Source organism: Bos grunniens, chromosome 2 (genome assembly GCF_055505025.1).
Source record: "Bos grunniens cultivar Pamir isolate PY7600 chromosome 2, Bosgru_T2T1.0, whole genome shotgun sequence".
NCBI lineage: Eukaryota > Metazoa > Chordata > Mammalia > Artiodactyla > Bovidae > Bos > Bos grunniens.
The window spans coordinates 73,914,745-73,931,504 of NC_141166.1; the positions used below are offsets into that span (position 1 = coordinate 73,914,745).

The 16,760-nt window shown below is 46.0% G+C and overlaps 1 protein-coding gene across 34 annotated transcripts in view; it reads left to right on the plus strand.

Moving 5' to 3' along the window:
• MGAT5 (alpha-1,6-mannosylglycoprotein 6-beta-N-acetylglucosaminyltransferase) overlaps positions 1–16,760 on the plus strand; it is a 397,826-nt gene that overhangs the window by 293,773 nt on the left and 87,293 nt on the right. Inside the window, exon 13 of one of the 34 annotated variants that reach the window (XM_086367799.1) lies at positions 1–16,760. This exon is cut by the window's right edge and continues 16,478 nt beyond it. The exons of the other annotated variants lie outside the window; for them this stretch is intronic. Coding sequence (XP_086223925.1) covers positions 1–228 — 228 coding nt within the window. The 3' untranslated portion in view covers positions 229–16,760. 34 annotated transcript variants of the gene reach the window in all.

The following is a 16,760-nucleotide window of genomic DNA, read 5'->3' on the forward strand; positions in this document are numbered from 1 at the left end:
AGAAAGTTTGCTGAGCCCTGGATGAGATCAGTGATTATTCACCTGTGTCCTTCAGAGCCCCGGAGACCAGCTCCTCCGGGCCCACTTACTACAGCAGCCCCGGTTTGTCTGTGGCATAGATTTGGATGTCCAGTCAGATTTCTCTGGGAGAAAGAGTACAGCTGCTTTAAACAACCAGAAATAAATCTTGAAAGTCTCTCTTCTGAGTCTGATAAAATCTCATTCTAGAAACTGTGTCATCATCTAGCTCACTAATTTCGTTGATTTGGACTTAATTTAAATTAATGCAAAATTGGAAATAGTTGTTTGGAGAACTGCCATTTTATTTCATAAGAAGATTTAACTGCTCTTAGTATGTTGTTTCGGAGAAGGCAATGGCACCCCACTCCAGTACTCTTGCCTAGAAAATCCCATGGACGGAGGAGCCTGGTGAGCTCCAGTCCATGGGGTCGCTAAGAGTCAGACACGACTGAGTGACTTCACTTTCCCTTTTCACTTTCATGCATTGGAGAAGGAAATGGCAACCCACTCCAGTGTTCTTGCCTGGAGAATCCCAGGGACGGCGGAGCCTGATGGGCTGCCGTCTATGGGGTCACACAGAGTTGGACACGACTGAAGCAACTTAGCAGCAGCAGCAGCAGTATATTGTTTTAATGAATCACCAAAGACCTTTGTCATTAAAGGATGTATTGAAATCCTTGAAAGGAACATGTTTTTGTAAGCAGGTTAAACCTTGTCATCTTGTTCTTTAAAATACTTGGCCAGACTTTTCTTCCCAGATGAGATGGAGATAAACCAGATACATTCAAATCTGTTGTTTAGTCGCTAAGTCATGTCCAACTCTTTTGCATCCCCACAAACTTTAGCCCTCCAGGCTCCTCTGTCCACAGGATTTCCAAGGCAAGAATACTGGTGTGGGTTGCCATTTCCTACTCTAGGGGATCTTCCCAACCCAGGGCTTGAACCTGTGTCTCCTGCATTGGCAGGTGGGTTCTTTACCACTGGGCCACATAGGAAGTCCCATATTTAAGCCTACCTTAAGTCAAATTGGCCTATATATTTTGAAATAATGAAATTAAAATCAGTCTTACTAAAGTTTTTCCGGAAAATGTAGGCATTGTGATCACAGGTCCTGGTTCTGGTTTCCATCAGAAGAGCCTTTGGAAGCATCCCTGTATCTTTCCCGGTTTATCCCCCTTGAATGGGCAATCAGAAAAGACCCCATCACGGTCTCTGTGAGACCACCCTTGCCAGAGGCAGGGAGTACGTCTCTTCCCCTCAGGGATGACTTCCATGTCCCCGAGTGGACATGCTCCTCCTGGGTGATTGCTGGCCAAGCCTTGGTCACCTGTACATGCTGTCCTGTCTGGCTCAGTGCCTGGCCCATGAAAAGGGCAGTCATTCTGCAGAGCCTTTGCCCACATTTAAGTATAAGCTTAGGGGTGTGGGACAGGGGAACAAGGAAGAGATGCCGAACGCAAAGAGAAACATCAGGCATGAATCATAGTCTTTTAAGACATTAAAGCCTACAGTCCAGAAGACTTAAGGACTTTTCAAACACTAGCCTGGGCTGCGTGCTGACTGTACCTAAGCCCGCAGGGCATCTGGCATGAGCCCGTCGGAGTGTAGGAGCGAATGTGCGCAGGACTGAATGCTGAACTCAGAGCTCAGAGAGCCTTGGGCGGCCTTTTCCCCCCAATCTCATCATCGTAGCGGTCTGCCCCCTGATTCAGCCAGCTCTCGGCTGTCATCTTAAACCCACTGAGGTTTCCTTGTCGACTGGCACATAGAGCACATTTTCCTCGTCATCCTCCTGTTTAAGCCCAGAAACATGGGCTGAAAACAGTCTGGAGCAGCTGGAGGAGCCCTGGGTGGGAAGCAGATGCCCAGGTTCTAATTTCGACTGCACTGCTCGCTGGCTGCTTGTCCTTGGAATTCTTTTGCCGTCCAGGTCTCACTTTCCTCATCTGTAAAATGAGGTGGAGGCCTGGATGTTCTTTTGTTTGATTCCCCAGAGTTCCACGATTCTATAATCTGAACTCCTCCTTGGCCTCCTCCTAATTCTTTTAAGAGCAAGGGCGCAGGGAAGAGCACCTCCAGGACAATGTTATGGGCCATCAGAAATAGGACAACAGGGTGGTAATTGGACCAGGCCAGGCACAGAGTCCATAAAACCCACCGCCTGGGGAAAGGATGGGGTTCCTGGGACTTAGCATTCGTTTATGTAAAAGAGATTTCAGAGAGTCACTGACAGTAAGCTTATGTGAGTCAACAGTGTGGATAATGGACCTTCAGTGGTGAAGGATTGGTGTTCCCATCCATTTGAGAGCACTTTGTGCTCTAGGGTGTGGTGGTGACTTCTGATGGGGTTCCATCCTGGTTCTGCCCTGACCAGCTGTGTGGTCGCAGGCCAGTGCCTTAGGCTCCCTGGGCCTCTCTCCTCTCATCTGTAAAATGGGTGGTAATAACAGCACCCCTCTTAGCGTTCTGAGTAAGAATGCATGAGTTACTAAATACAAAGCTCTTAAAGCAATGCCTGGTGTTCCTTAGTATCTGTTAGGTTTCACTGTTACTGTTATAATCTAGGTAAATTAGACCTTTTGATTGGAAGGAATACAATGTACGGAGACTCGGACCTTGCTTTACAAAGACTGCTTGAAGAACCTAGCGTGTTTGGCTGGGAAACAGTGAGCGTGATGGAGGCTATGGGTGAGAACTCCACAGGGGCAGCCAGGAGATGAGGAATCAGACTGGTCCTGGATAATCCACCAAAGGATGGTAAACAGGCTGCTCTTGAACTTGTTGAGCTTTCAAAGAAGATCATATGAAGTATAACTCAGCCGTCATTGCTGTCCAGAGATGAGGCCACCTGGGAAGCCATCAGCCCCCGCCCCCGATTGCTGCTGGCTGCAGGAACACTGGCAAGGTTTGGGGAGAGGGGTCACTGGTGCCAGGGGACAGGCCGCCTGTGTGGTACTGGCAGCCAGAGAGGATGTGTCTAGAAGGTGGATGGAAAGGGGCAGGAGGGAGGGAGGCAGAAGAGGGCACTGCAAGGACCAAAAGCCCCCACCAACATCCCCCACAGACATTTTTTTAATTGATTAATTTTTTTATTGATATATAGTTGATTTTCAATGTTGTGTTAGTTTCAGGTGTATGGAAAAGTGAATCAGTTTTATATACAGATATATACATATGTATACATATATATATGTAAGTATCTGAAAGAGAATATATATATATGTATGTTTATATACATGCATATAAGATATGTACATATTTTTTTTCAGATTCTTCTCCCACATAGCTTACCCCACAAATGTTTTTGTTTAACCAGCACAATGTATTTTTTTTCCACCACACCGCAAGGCTTGCTGGATTTTAATTTTAGTTCCCTGACCAGGGATTGGGCCCATGGCCCCTGTGGTGGAAGCACAGAGCCCTAACCACTGGACTGCCCTGGAATTCCCAACACAACCTTTTTTAAATTGGGACATTTGCCATTTGGGAAAGTTCATCTGAAAAGCCAGAATCCCCAGTTTCTCTTGAAAATGCAGGTGGTATGGCAAACCGGACTCTCTTTACATACCATAGGGTGGCTGAGCTGAGTAGTGGCAACTGCCATGTAGGGGTTAGGGGATATTCCAGGGTGACAGTCCTTCCAGGTCCATCTCTAACCTCCATAAGCTGCTCGGCCCCCAGAGGTGTTTGAGACTGTGACTTGCCCCTGGGAGGCCAGAAAGAAGCCCCCCTTTCTATCTCCTGCTCTCAGGGAATGTGTTTCTTCACAAAAGGGTGAAATGACAGAAGAAGCTTTGAATGGGAGAATGAATTCCATGTTTTATCTGGGCCACGGCATCCTTTGAGTGGCCTGTGTGGATGTCAGTCAAGTTTTGAGGCATCAGGGAAGTTTTGAGAGGAAGATGAAGGCCGTTTTCAGCTGCGGCTCTAGTAGGAAGCCCTGGTTCTTGAAATTTGACTGTGAGACTTTGAGTTTTTCTTCTTGTCAGAGCCCAACCCTGATAATACACTGCCAGAGCTGTTTCTGCCAAGCTGTCTTGTGGTTTGAAAATGAAGTTTCAACCTCTGGGTTGGCAACTGGGGGAGCCCGGGAAGAATGCATGGCCGTCATCGACTTTGTGTCTGGGATGTGGAGCCTGTCAGCTCACGCTCATGTATAATGTAATAAAGTCTTTAGACTCCTTCCCACCTGGGAGTGAAGACCTCCCCTTTGAACCCAGCTGATAGAGCTTCTCAGGGCTATAGTTTCAAGCAGCGGCTCTGTTGTAGGTCTGTGCAGGGAACTGGCCCAGTGCTCTGGGGGTAGCAGAGATTTGTGGGGTTTTTTGCTTTTTAAAAAAATGATTTCCAGCCTCTGTTCCAAGGAACCACAGGGAAGCTTAAGTTGGTGCTTAGAATCTAGGTCAGCGTTAAACAAACTTGCCCAATCGTAAGTTCCACCTGGAAATTTGTGAAGCATCCAGATGTAAGGGACCCTGCTCAGCCTCACTGAATCAGAACCTCCACCAAAGAGACCTGGGAATTGTATGTTGCTCTAGGTCATTCTTTTAAACAGGCGAGTTGTACTAGGGAGTCAGAATTTTCCTAGGTGAGTAAAACCTTAATAGCTTCTTTTTCACACATGGTGGATTGGTGGATGGCTGCTACTTGGCTAAGAACCACCCCATGTCAGAAGGCATGTACGCCCTTGTTTTACTAGGCTGTATCCTGTGCTCATAGCCCAAGGACCTGCCCTCTCATTTCCGTGGTAATAGCAAGTTGCCTAAATTAATCCATGCAAGAGTGCCGAGTTGGTACCAGTTGCAGTGAATTCTCTCTCAAGAATGCTTGCTTTTTAATCCAGTAATTCAGATATGAATTTCAGGAATTTGAGAAGTTGCAAAGCAACTTCAACATAGCCTCATGAAGCATGTGTCAGTTTTACAGTTAACAAAACAAAGTTTTGGAGTTGTTGTACTAAATCACTTCAATCATGTCCAACTCTTTGTGACCCCATGGACTGTAGCCCACCTTCTCTGTCTATGGGATTCTCCAGGCAAGAATACTGGAGTGGGTTGTCATGCCCTCCTCCAGGGGATCTTCCCAACCTGGGGACTGAAACCAAGTCTCTTATTTCTCTTGCACTGGGTGGTGGGTTCTTTACCATTAGTGCCAGCTGGGAAGCCACCTGTTTAGAAGAAACAAATCCACATAAAGTTATGGATGAGTGATAGTTCTCTTGATGCCATGCACTGCAACATGTATTGCATTTAGAGTGCTCACCAACGGTCCAAAGGTGTGAATGATGAATGGTGGAATTTCAGGCCTTTCCGCAGGTGGTTAGGCAGGCATTCGAGGGCCCTCAGGGTGGACAGTTGTTTTCTTGTTGCCTCTGCAGAATCGGCATCCAGTTGCCTATTTTGTCGGTGACTGGCAGCCCTCCCAGAGGATAAACAGCCGAGTGTAAATCATTGCAGCTGGGAGAAGAATACAGATCAACGTATTGTGGGTGAAAAAAGATCCCTGGTGCGAAGCATAGGGTCCCCTCCAAGAGCTGGGACTGGCTGGGGTAGCAGGAGGCTGAGGCAGCCAGTGATCATCCTGAGGGTGGGGTGTTTCTGGAAGGTTCCGAGCCACTGCCTGCCCGCTCTCATGACGCTGGGATGAGTTCATTTGTAAAGCTCTTAGTAAACACAGCTGTTGTGGTTGTAATTTGCCTCGAGGCTTTTTACTATTACTCCAGCCCTAACAGTTTGGCACACGGTATGGGAACAATGGTGTTTAGGGATGGGAAAAGAAATTGCCGTCTGTGAGCCGAGACAAACGGCTTTCTGTGGCCAGGAGCCATTGAGCGACACCAAATGTGCGGAAGCTATGCTCCCTGAAAAAGGGGTGGCCAGCGGGTCTCAGGTACCCACATGCTCACCAGCATGGAGAAAAGCCAGAGGGCTGTGTAAAGAAGAGTTACAAAAGCCTTGCGAGATTGTTCCTTTCAAGCGAAGAAAGGGTTAAGATAGTTCTTGAAAGGAGAGAGACATAATGCTTGTGAATGTACAATAGTCTGAAAGGCGTGCCTTTCTGAATGTGAGGCCCAGATGTATAAGGACAACTGAGATATCATACTGGTATCATGAATCCCTCAGATAGAACATTATGCAAGCACAGCTTAGAGGAAAATGGTTTGGGATGCAACTTCGAGGCATCATTTGAGTTCTTCCAGAAGCACAGTCACAGCTATAGGGAACACATCTGTGCTCAGCCATGCCCAGTGGAAGCTGGTTGGGCCAAGAGGATGTGGCCACCCTATGAAACACAGGGGTACTGAGAGAGGAGGCTGAGCTGGGTGGTGGTCGCACACACCTGCTGCAGTGGCTCAGCCCAGCAGAAGATGCTCAGGCCCTGGAGACTTGAGAGCTGTGGAGAGGTTGTGGAGAAGGCAGATCCCTGAGGCTGCCTGGCCACCTCCTGGGAGAGGGAGTTCCTTCCCCATCGGCCTTGCCAGAGAGGGGCTCAGACACACCCCAAAGAGGAGCCTTTACATGGGCTCCCTGTGGTCTGTTTATCCTCCCTTGTTGAGAAACTCGGTGAAGAAAGCAACCCACGTCAGTAAAAGGAAATAGAAGTGTGGATTTCTGGCTGTTTCTCAGAGAAAATAGTCAGGTAGACATGTTTTAAAATGAGATTAGAGGCAACTCAGATTATAAATCTGAGAGTGGTAGTCAAATAAGATACTTGAGTGTGTTGGGCCAGTTGAAGGAAGTTTGAACTCTTCCTGGTGCTGTGTTCACTGCCTCAGGGACCAGGTATACGAGGTGTCTGTGTGAGCTGGCTCCCAGCTGGCTTCCCAAGCTAGCCTGAATCCCCAAGGAATCATTCTTGGTGAGAACTGACACCATGAACTTTGCCCTGTATTACTACCTTCTGCATCAGCACAAAGCCAGTCATTGAGACTTTGAAATAGGCCCTGCAAGAACAGAGCTGGTTGGTGGAGTTTTATAGCAAAAATACAGATTGGGAGCATCATTTACAATGTTTTTTTGTAAATTTACAAGCATCAAGTGTTTCTGGAAGCAAAATTTATCACTTTATTATAAGAAGAGGTACTATGACCTTCGAGAAATGGATAAACCAATTGAGAAGATTTTTATAATGTAGTAATATGTATGCTTCTCAAAATCATATTTAGCATCTATATACAATTTTATACTTAAGTAAAATTCATATAAACAGCATATGCTCATAAAATCTGGTGTGAGTCTGTCTGCACTCAAGATAACGCAGGACTTCCCCCTCAAGAATCCTGGTCCAACCTTAGGGCTGGAGGGAGCTTCAGGGAAGGCTGGAGTTATCTATAGTCAGTTGAAATTTTTACAGCTAGCTGGCTTTGCTTCTCTCTTCTCTGATTCTGTTTTTAACTACTTTGGGCTCCTTGGGGAGGTGATGATAATAGCTAATATTTGAGGACTTCTATATACCAGGCATGATCCTCACAACAGTTCTGTCAAGTCATTACTATTAGTGGGGCTTCCCTCATGGCTCAGATGGTAAAGAATCTGCCTGTAATGCAGGAGACCCAGGTTCGATCCCTGGGTCAGGAAGATCCCCTGGAGAAGAGAACGGCTACCCACTCTATATTTTTGAGACTCCCTGGTGGCTCAGACATTTTTGAGTGAGCAACTGAGGCAAACAGAGGTTAAGACCCTACACATAATAAATGGCATGGCTGAACCAAGATTGAATTGAAGGGTTGTATACTGCAGCCCCTACACTGGACCATCTCCCAAGAAATGGACTCTCCATAACTTCTTCCTCTTTCTCCTGCCTGTCCCCTCAAATCCCAGGAGCCTGATTATATCTATGATGGATAGATTTCAAGGAAAAGTTCTATGGGATTCTATGTGGCAACTTAAACTGAATGGGTGAAACCATTTGCTTCTGCCCCAGATCCAAAGATGAAACCTGGCCCATTTTCATTGTATCTGAAACAGTTGTTGTAGAACCAGTTATCAGGAACCTACTTGAATATCAGGACTTGCAAAGGCATATCTGCCTTAATAGAGCTTGGTGAGACAGAGATACTGACCTAGACAAGAGAAAAGTAGCGGGGGGTGGGGAAGAGTATTTAAAAATGAAGTTTAAAAGTAAGTGGGAGAGTACTCCCATGAGCCCAAATGGCTTTTGAAGATGTCAGAACTCGGAGGATAAGGATGGCCCCTATAAGGGGTGAGTGATAGTCCATGTGTGGGTTAGGGAGACTCCATCTGATTTCCTCAATGAAGTCACAACTCACAGCTCAAGTGAAGGAGGGGGGAAGGTGGGCCGGGGGTGGTGAGAGGAAGGGGTTTAGGAAGCCACCCGCACTGTCTTTTACTCAGTATCTTCATCCTCTGTCCAGACTGCTGGGGAGTTTCAAGACCGCTGGGGGCTTGCAGTGGGAGTCAGCAGAGGGCTTCCCCATAGGGTCCTGCAGCTCTTCCTCAACACACCCCCAGAGGTCACGACCATTACCATTTTAGGGAATGGAGTAGGGCAGCGTACAGCCCTGTGGATCCAGACCAACTGGTGGTCATTCCAGGTCCTCAAAACCTGCCAGGGTTTGTCCAGATCTCCAGATGGCGCCAGTACACTTGCAGTGAGTGATGACAGACACGCGGGGCCTCCCCACCACCTTGTAAGGAGCACTGTTACCTGCATTTACCAGGAGGAAACTGGGTCTGGGAGAGATGGAATTTGAACCCCTGCCAAAGATGGGATGCATCCAATTCAAAGATTTTCCTTTCTTCTTCCCTGTCTCCTTCTGTCCCTTCCTGTCTCCCTGCTTCTCCCCTTCCCTCTCTTCCTCTTTCCCTCTTTTCTACCCTCCCTTTCCTCTCCTTCCTTCTCTCCCCCTCTTCCTTCCTTTAATCCTCCCCTCTTCTTTCCCTCTTCTTCCTTCCCTCTTTCTGTATTTTAAAATATTAGATCATTTACTAGAGTTGCTATAGCTCATCTGCTGGTATAGAGACTTTGTCCTATTTTGTTAGGCATGATGTTTAGCTGGAATGAATTGGCAGTTGGGTAACTTAAACCAGGGGCAGTTTGGTAACAACTTGAAGGAGAAGGGGAGGTGTAGCCACTTTCCTGGACAAATTCCTCACCGTTTGGGCCAGATAATAATTCCTCCTCAATGACCCCCAGTACAGCACATCTCCTGGTTTGCAGGAATCTTAGGAAGGAGAAAGCTGTTCCCCATCCTTACTCAGTGGCTTGTCTGATGCCATTGTAACTAGCAGGGCTCTTCCCATTCTTCAGCTGAAGCCAGGACACAAATGATTATAGTTTTGCTTACTTTTATTTTGTGATCGTGTGCTGACTCTTACAGGATCATAATCCAAGGATAACTGCCCCCTGAAATGAAAGTCAGTTGGCAGCCATTGGCAGGGTGCATCTTTGTACCAGTGCTGTCCAATGTGATATGAGCTCAGTGCACTCAGACCCCCGCCCTGCCACTAGTCGTCTTAGTGCTCTGACCTAATGGCTTCACGTGCTAAGCCGTGTCCTTAGCTTCATATGAGCTCACAGCATCTGTTTCACCTATTTTAGGGGTTTGACATAAGAATCAAATGAGATATAGTTGAGAAAATACCTTTTAAACTACCACATATTAGACAGGTATGCCCAAGACCCGTTGCTTCAGACCCAGTAGAAGTTCATTCAGCAGGTGTGGGCAGGGTACCTCACCAGCAGTGGGGCAGACAAGAGTTTACTTTTCACCTGGGAGTCCACAGCCCACGGCAGGGGCATTTCTCCTCTTGAGGGTCACTAAGGACCCAGGCTGCTTCGGTCTTTCTGCTTGACCCCGCCACCCCCCTCCACCTACCTTAGTGTGGTAGCTGTTGGTCATAGGAACTCCTGCAGCACCAAGCATCTTGTCTGTGGTCAAAGCAGAAAGGAGGGTGAAGAGGCTGGAGCCAGCCATGTCTGTTCCTTTTATCAGACACAGAAGCACCCCCTACTCATCTCCCCCTGATGTGTGCTGTTTTCTGATTGGCATCACATGGGCACAAGGGAGTCAAGGAAGGTGGAGGAAGGGATGTTTGTGATTGGCCATCAGTCAGGATTCCAGGGACCTCAAGGGTGTTGGGATTCCTATGACAAGGCAGGAGGAGAGCGAAGTGGACTTTGAGTCTGTGACATATTCACTTACCCCTTTCTCTTTATCACAGTCAGATGACACTTTGAAGATAGAACACTTCATCAGCAATATCGAGAGAAAAAAAGTAAAAAGCGTGTGTCCCCCAGGACCTTGCCTCCCCACCTGATGCACCTTGGTCGTTCAGAGGCTCCCGCCATCGACACTGATCAGTTTTTCTCAATTTGATCCTCTTTTTCCACCTGTTTCCTGGAACAAACCTGCCCCCAACTTCTCTTTTACAGAGAACTGGCTCATGCTCATACTGGCCTGATCAGCAGATGAGTCCAAGCAGGGACTGAGGGCTTAATTCCAGCACAGTTCTCAACAAAGTCCATGCGGCGTCTACTATACACAGCGCACACCTGGGTGCTTTTGCTAGCCCTCCACTCCCAACCCCACTTAGGCCTCCAGACACAGGGAGCTTCTTGCCCTTGGCAGGAGGGTAAGCCAGTGTGCCAGGTACCTGCTTACTGAGGCTCAGTATAAATTCACTCTTTCTAATTGTTCCGTGACAGTGGATCTGGGCCCTGGAAATATTTCTCCTTTGTAGCTGGCTATCGAACATTGTCGGTACAGAGTTCATGAAAGACGTAGGAGAAAAAGAATTAGGCATCTGGTTCTTAGTGGCTCCTGCAGCACCCAGGCCATAGAGCCAGAGAGAGGAAATGGGGACCATGTCACTGGAGCAGAGTATGTGGGCTCAGAGCTCATCATCTGGGAAGCAGAGCCTGTGGTGCAGTTCTCATCTTCTAAAATTTGTCTCTCTTATTTACCCTTAGAGTCAGATTTCACAGGCTGTTTGACCATAGACATGTCTATAGAACCTTAGAGGCAGGACCCAGCAGTGATGAGCACAGGCCTCAGAGATAGACCAGGATTCATTTCCAGGGTCTGCCAGTTACTCACTGTGCTCTTTTACCTGACACTGAACTCATCTAAGCCTCAATGTTCCCAGCTGTAAAATGGGGAGAGTAATATACAATTCACAGCGTTATCTGTAATACTGGAGGTCATTGTTAGACATGAAAACATTTAGTGGAGTGCGTGGTATATAGTAATCACTCTGTAAATTGTTGGAAGGCTCTCTGTGGGTGATGGGACCAAGTGATTCCTGAGTCCTTCCCACTTTGAATCCTCACTTACGTGTGGGTCCACGTGGCTTCAAGCCTCTTGCCTCACCTCCTCTTCACCTCTGCCTTTCTCTCTTTTTCTGGTCTCTACATTCTCCTCTCTCCCCTGCTCATCCATCCTATCGTCATGCATCTCTTGATCCTCTCTCCCTATTTTTAGGTTTTGGCTGTGATGAGTTAACAAGGGCTTGATGAAACAGTTTAGAAATATTTGCTCAGGGCCTTGCAGAAATGCACATGTGTTTGTTCTGAGTATCTTATTATCTTGTGATGACTTGCTTGTGTTACTTGTCTCCAGGGTCAAGTGTTCCCTTTCTAGTTCTGTTCTTTCAGAAATAAGAAGGCAGCGCTATTCTGGCCATGACCCGAAAGATCGATGAGTCACGGCTCGGGATCAGACACAGAGGTTTCAGTCTAAGTAGTTTCTGGTCCTTGGGAGGAAACATCTGTAACTTGAGGGCTCCCCTCCTCCAGCTGGATATAGAGTTCAAAGAATTACATTTTGTGCAGGCAAACCAGCAGACAGGGGCAGCCCGCCAGCACCAGGAAACCCAGAGCAAGTGGTTCTGTGGGCAAGTGCTGCCTCCAGTTGGACTGAGACTCATTGTACCAGCAAGCAGCTGTGGGCTGGATGGCAGGCTTCCTGAGGGCAGGCACTGCGGGTCTTGTTCACATGTGAACCTGGTGCCCAGCCAGACTGGCCACAGGAGGCACAAAATAATCTTAGAAGTAAACTGTGAACATGTGGGTGAACTGGCCAGGGGGATGTGCTGTCTATTCCAGCCCCTCTCAATAGCAACTCCTGCATTTTACAGTGAAAGAGAAAAAAAGAGTGATTGGCATCTTGAAGTTGTATTTCTTCAGTGAGTGAATTTACTGTGGACTCTGGACTTGCTCTTAACTCCGTTATGTGCTATGAGCACCTTTAAACCTCCATAAACCCAGCTTTCTCATCTGTAAAACAAGAATGACACCAACAGTGCCTGGGTCATAGGGCAGCAGAGATGAAATAAGGAAGGTCAGGGAGTGGTTCATTTAGTGTCTGCCACAGAGTTTCAAGGAAAGCTTGCTGGCAGCTTCCTTTCCTCTAAGTCAAGGAAGGCATCATTCAGACTCAGAGTTTTAGCACGAAGAAAGGGTTTATGAGATCATCTTCTAGTCATCCTCTCCCACATCTGCTCAACTCAAGAAGTTTTTAAAACTTCATCTGCTAAACAGGGATGATGATGCTCACCTCAGAGGATTGTGGGGTTCCCAGGTGGCTCAGAAGTAAAGAATCTGTCTGCCAGTGCAGGAGATGCAAGAGACGTGGGTTTGATCCCTGGGTCGAAAAGATCCCCTGGAAGGGGAAATGGCACCCCAGTCCAGTATTTTTGCCTGGAAAACTCAATGGACAGAGAAGCCTGATGGGCTACAGTTCATGGGGTCTCAAAGAGTCGGAGATGACTCAGCACGCACACACCAAGGGTTGTGGAAAGGAGTGAACTAGAAATACACATTGGATTTCTTCTTCACTACCTGACACATGTGCTAGATAGACCTCACAAGAGGAGAGCGTAAACATTAATGCTGTCTGAGAATGGAAGCCATCTTTGGTTGTGATTCTCTCTCAATTCTGTATCGCTTTCACTGTCAAACCTGAAATTAGATGTTGCCACATTCAGCTGCTTTGTGTTTGCCCCACTGCAGCTCAGTGGGTTAGACTCCATTTTTAACTTTCCAGAAGGCAAGAACCGTGTTTCATTCATTCATTCATACTGAACGCCTGTATGCCAGACGTTGTTCCAGGGTCTGGTACTGCAAGAGTAAATAGGTCATAAGCTTGCCTTCATGGAGTTTATATTTTAAAATAAGAAAAAAGGTGATGATAAACCACTAAGTAGCTACATAGTCTAGTAGTATAGTGATGCGTTCTATGAGCAATAATAAGGTAAGAAAACTAAGAATAATGGAAGTTGCCTTTTTTGAGAGGGGCCTGAATATTCTTTTTTTTTATGTACACCTGCCGCCTCCTTCAAATTCCAGTAAAAATCCTTACAAATAGAGGACCCAGTGTCATAGTTTTGTGGAAACAAGTTTTGAATTCCTCTTGAATCATGGGAAGTTTGAATTCATGTCTCTGGCTTTATAATGATTTTATAATGACTTTCTAGAATGACTGATTCCAGGTACCCATATAAATGTCTGAAAAGAGTGATTGGCTTCAGAAATGCAAACATTTATCTAAAATCCTGCCCAGGCTCTCAAATGCATATCTTAGTCTTAGCTGTTTCAAACCTTGCAATCAACTCAGGAACTTGGGTTTTAGAGGCTTGTTCTGTCCATCATTGCAATTTTCAATCCTTTACAAGTTGATTTTTTGCTGTCTGCATTCCCTGGGCCCTGCTTCAGTATGAACATAGGTCTTCTATGATAAAAAACACACACATACATGCACACATTAGAAATGTGTATTTTTGTTGAAAACTATCATTTGCCTACTAAACCCTGCTTGTGTGAAATAAGTTTGGGTTTGGGGTAGCTTAGAAGCATCTTTATGAGCTGGCCCTGTCAGTAATACTCACTTTGGAGTGTGGTGGTGGTTCTCAGCCCCAGCTGCTACTGCTCTTAGTTACCTGGACAGCCATCAAAACTCCCAGTGCTCAGGACCCATCTGCCCCAGACCAGTTAGATCAAAATCTCTGTCTAACCTCACCAGGTGACTTCAGGGTACAACCAAGGTTGACCACCACTATTGTGTCTTATGGGAAGGATCAGGCTGCCAGGCAAGCCTCTTTAAAGGGTGATTTTCCTAAATGGGAAGGAATTCCAAAAAAGAGGGAATATATGTATACGATATTGAAAAGCAGAGACATTACTTTGCCAACAAAGGTCCGTCTAGTCAAGGCTATGGTTTTTCCTGTGGTCATGTATGAATGTGAGAGTTGGACTGTGGAGAAAGCTGAGTGCTGAAGAATTGATACTTTTGAACTGTGGTGCTGGAGAAGACTCTTGAGAGTCCCTTGGACTGCAGGGAGATCCAACCAGTCCATTCTAAAGGAGATCAGCCCTGGGTGTTCTTTGGAAGGAATGATGCTAAAGCTGAAACTCCAGTACTTTGGCCACCTCATGCGAAGAGTTGACTCATTGGCAAAGACTCTGATGCTGGGAGGGATTGGGGACAGGAGGAGAAGGGGACGACAGAGGATGAGATGGCTGGATGGCATCACCGACCTGATGGATGTGAGTTTGAGTGAACTCCAGGAGTTGGTGATGGACAGGGAGGCCTGGCATGCTGCAGTTCATGGGGTCGCAAAGAGTTGGACACGACTGAGTGACTGAACTGACTGACTGACTGATAGCTGATTCACTTTGCTCTACAGCAGAAACTAGCACAACATTTTAGAGCAAATATTTTATTGTTGTGTTGTTGTTTAATCACTAAGTCGTGTCCAATTCTTTTGTGACCCCGTGGACTATAGCCCGCCAGGCTCCTCTGTCCATGGGATTTCCCAGGCAAGAATGCTAGAGTGGGTTGCCACTTCCTTCTCCAGGGGATCTTCCTAACCATGGATCAAACCCATGTCTCCTGCATTGCAGGTGGATTTTTTACCACTGAGACACCCAGGAAGCCCGTAAAGCAACTATACTCCAATAAAAATTAAATAAATAAATAAATAAAGGATAGTTTTCAAAGGTGCTATGCATCAGAGTCATCCGGGAACTGGGCAAAAGCAACTACCACATCTGGAGATCTGAATGAAGGAAGACCGGGCAGGGCTGGAGGATTACAGGTCTTCTGTGTGATTTTGGTAGAGATGGTGGGTGGGGGACCAGACTTAAATTTTTTTAGCCTGTGCCTCCCCTATATGATTCTAAGGCATTCCAGAGACTTGAGGATATACTGAAAAGTTGAGACTAGACGGAAAGATCTCTTGACCAGCCCCACTACTCAAAGACCTGAGTAACCTACATCTGCTATTTCCTTGTCAAACGTGCCAAGCCCAGAAACCCTTGAAATTTGAGCCACCCTCACAGTGGCCAGTACTCCTGCACCCATAGTTTGAATTGTGCGCATATCTAGCATCAGGTATGTCTGTTACCTAACCTGTTAAGGCCACATACGTGTGTTGTAATTACATAATTTCATTAAATGTTACATCAACTGATAAAATATAAATGTGAAAATTAAGAATAGTCACTTATGTACAAACTTAGGTTGTTACTCGGGAAGAATTTGATCGAAATGAGTCCTCTGAAAAATGATTTGCTATTCAATTATGGATGATTGAAACAACAGTAAAATAATGGGAAATTCATAAGAGTTTTGAGGCTGTGTTTATATTGCTCTGGGGACTCCCTGGTGGCTCAGACAGTAAAGTGTCTGCCTGCAAAGCAGGAGACACAGGTTTGATACCTGGGTGAGGAAGATCCCCTAGAGAAGGAAATGGCAACCCACTCTAGTACTCTTGCCTGGAAAATCCCGTGGACAGAGGAGCCTGGTAGGCTATGATTCATGGATAGCAAATAGTCAGACACGACTGAGTGACCTCACTTATATTGCTCTACAAGTATTTTTAAGTTACACAACACAAAGTTTAGATACACTGTTATAGTTTTTGGTTAAAATAAAACATTACTGATATATAAGTATCCCCTTTCATTTTTGTCTACTTTTAGCTGACCAACTACTTTTCCCTCTTCTGTTAAATAAGAAACGATGAGCAATAGATGCTGTAAATGAAGAGAGTAGGTGTGATTAGCTTTTAACATATTGATATAGCATTAATTTTCTATCTTCCTAAACAACAATGAATAATTTAGTGAACTTTCTATTTTTCTTGTAAGACCAATACCTCTAATTTAAATCAGGCATTGAAAGGAAAATTAGTCTAAGACCAGTTACTCATCTAGCTGTTGATCTGTACTATACTAAAAGATTTGCTTTTGAAATTGTCTTCCTGGTCACCCCAGGCTCTTGTCAATATTGCCATTGTCTACTTTTGCCAGTTTGTATCCAACTGTTACTTGTAATACAGTGGTTCATCTCATCCTTCATGCATCTCAAAGCTCTAAATCAAGGTTGGCAAATTCTGACCCCCAGACCCACCACCTGTTTTGATACAGCCCCTAAGCTAAACCTGGTTTTTATTTTTTTTATTTTTTCACTTTATTTATTTATTTTAGAGGCTAATTACTTTACAATATCGTATTGGTTTTGTCATACATTGACATGAATCCACCACAGGTGTACATGTGTTCCCCATCCTGAACCCCCCTCCCACTTCCCTCCCCATCCCATCCCTCTGGGTCATCCCAGTGCACCAGCCCCGAGCACCCTGTATCATGCATCGAACCTGGACTGGTGATCCGTTTCACATATGATAATATTCATGTTTCAATGCCATTCTCCCAAATCATCCCACCCTCTCCGTCTCCCATAGAGTCCAAAAGACTGTTCCGTACATCTCTGTCTC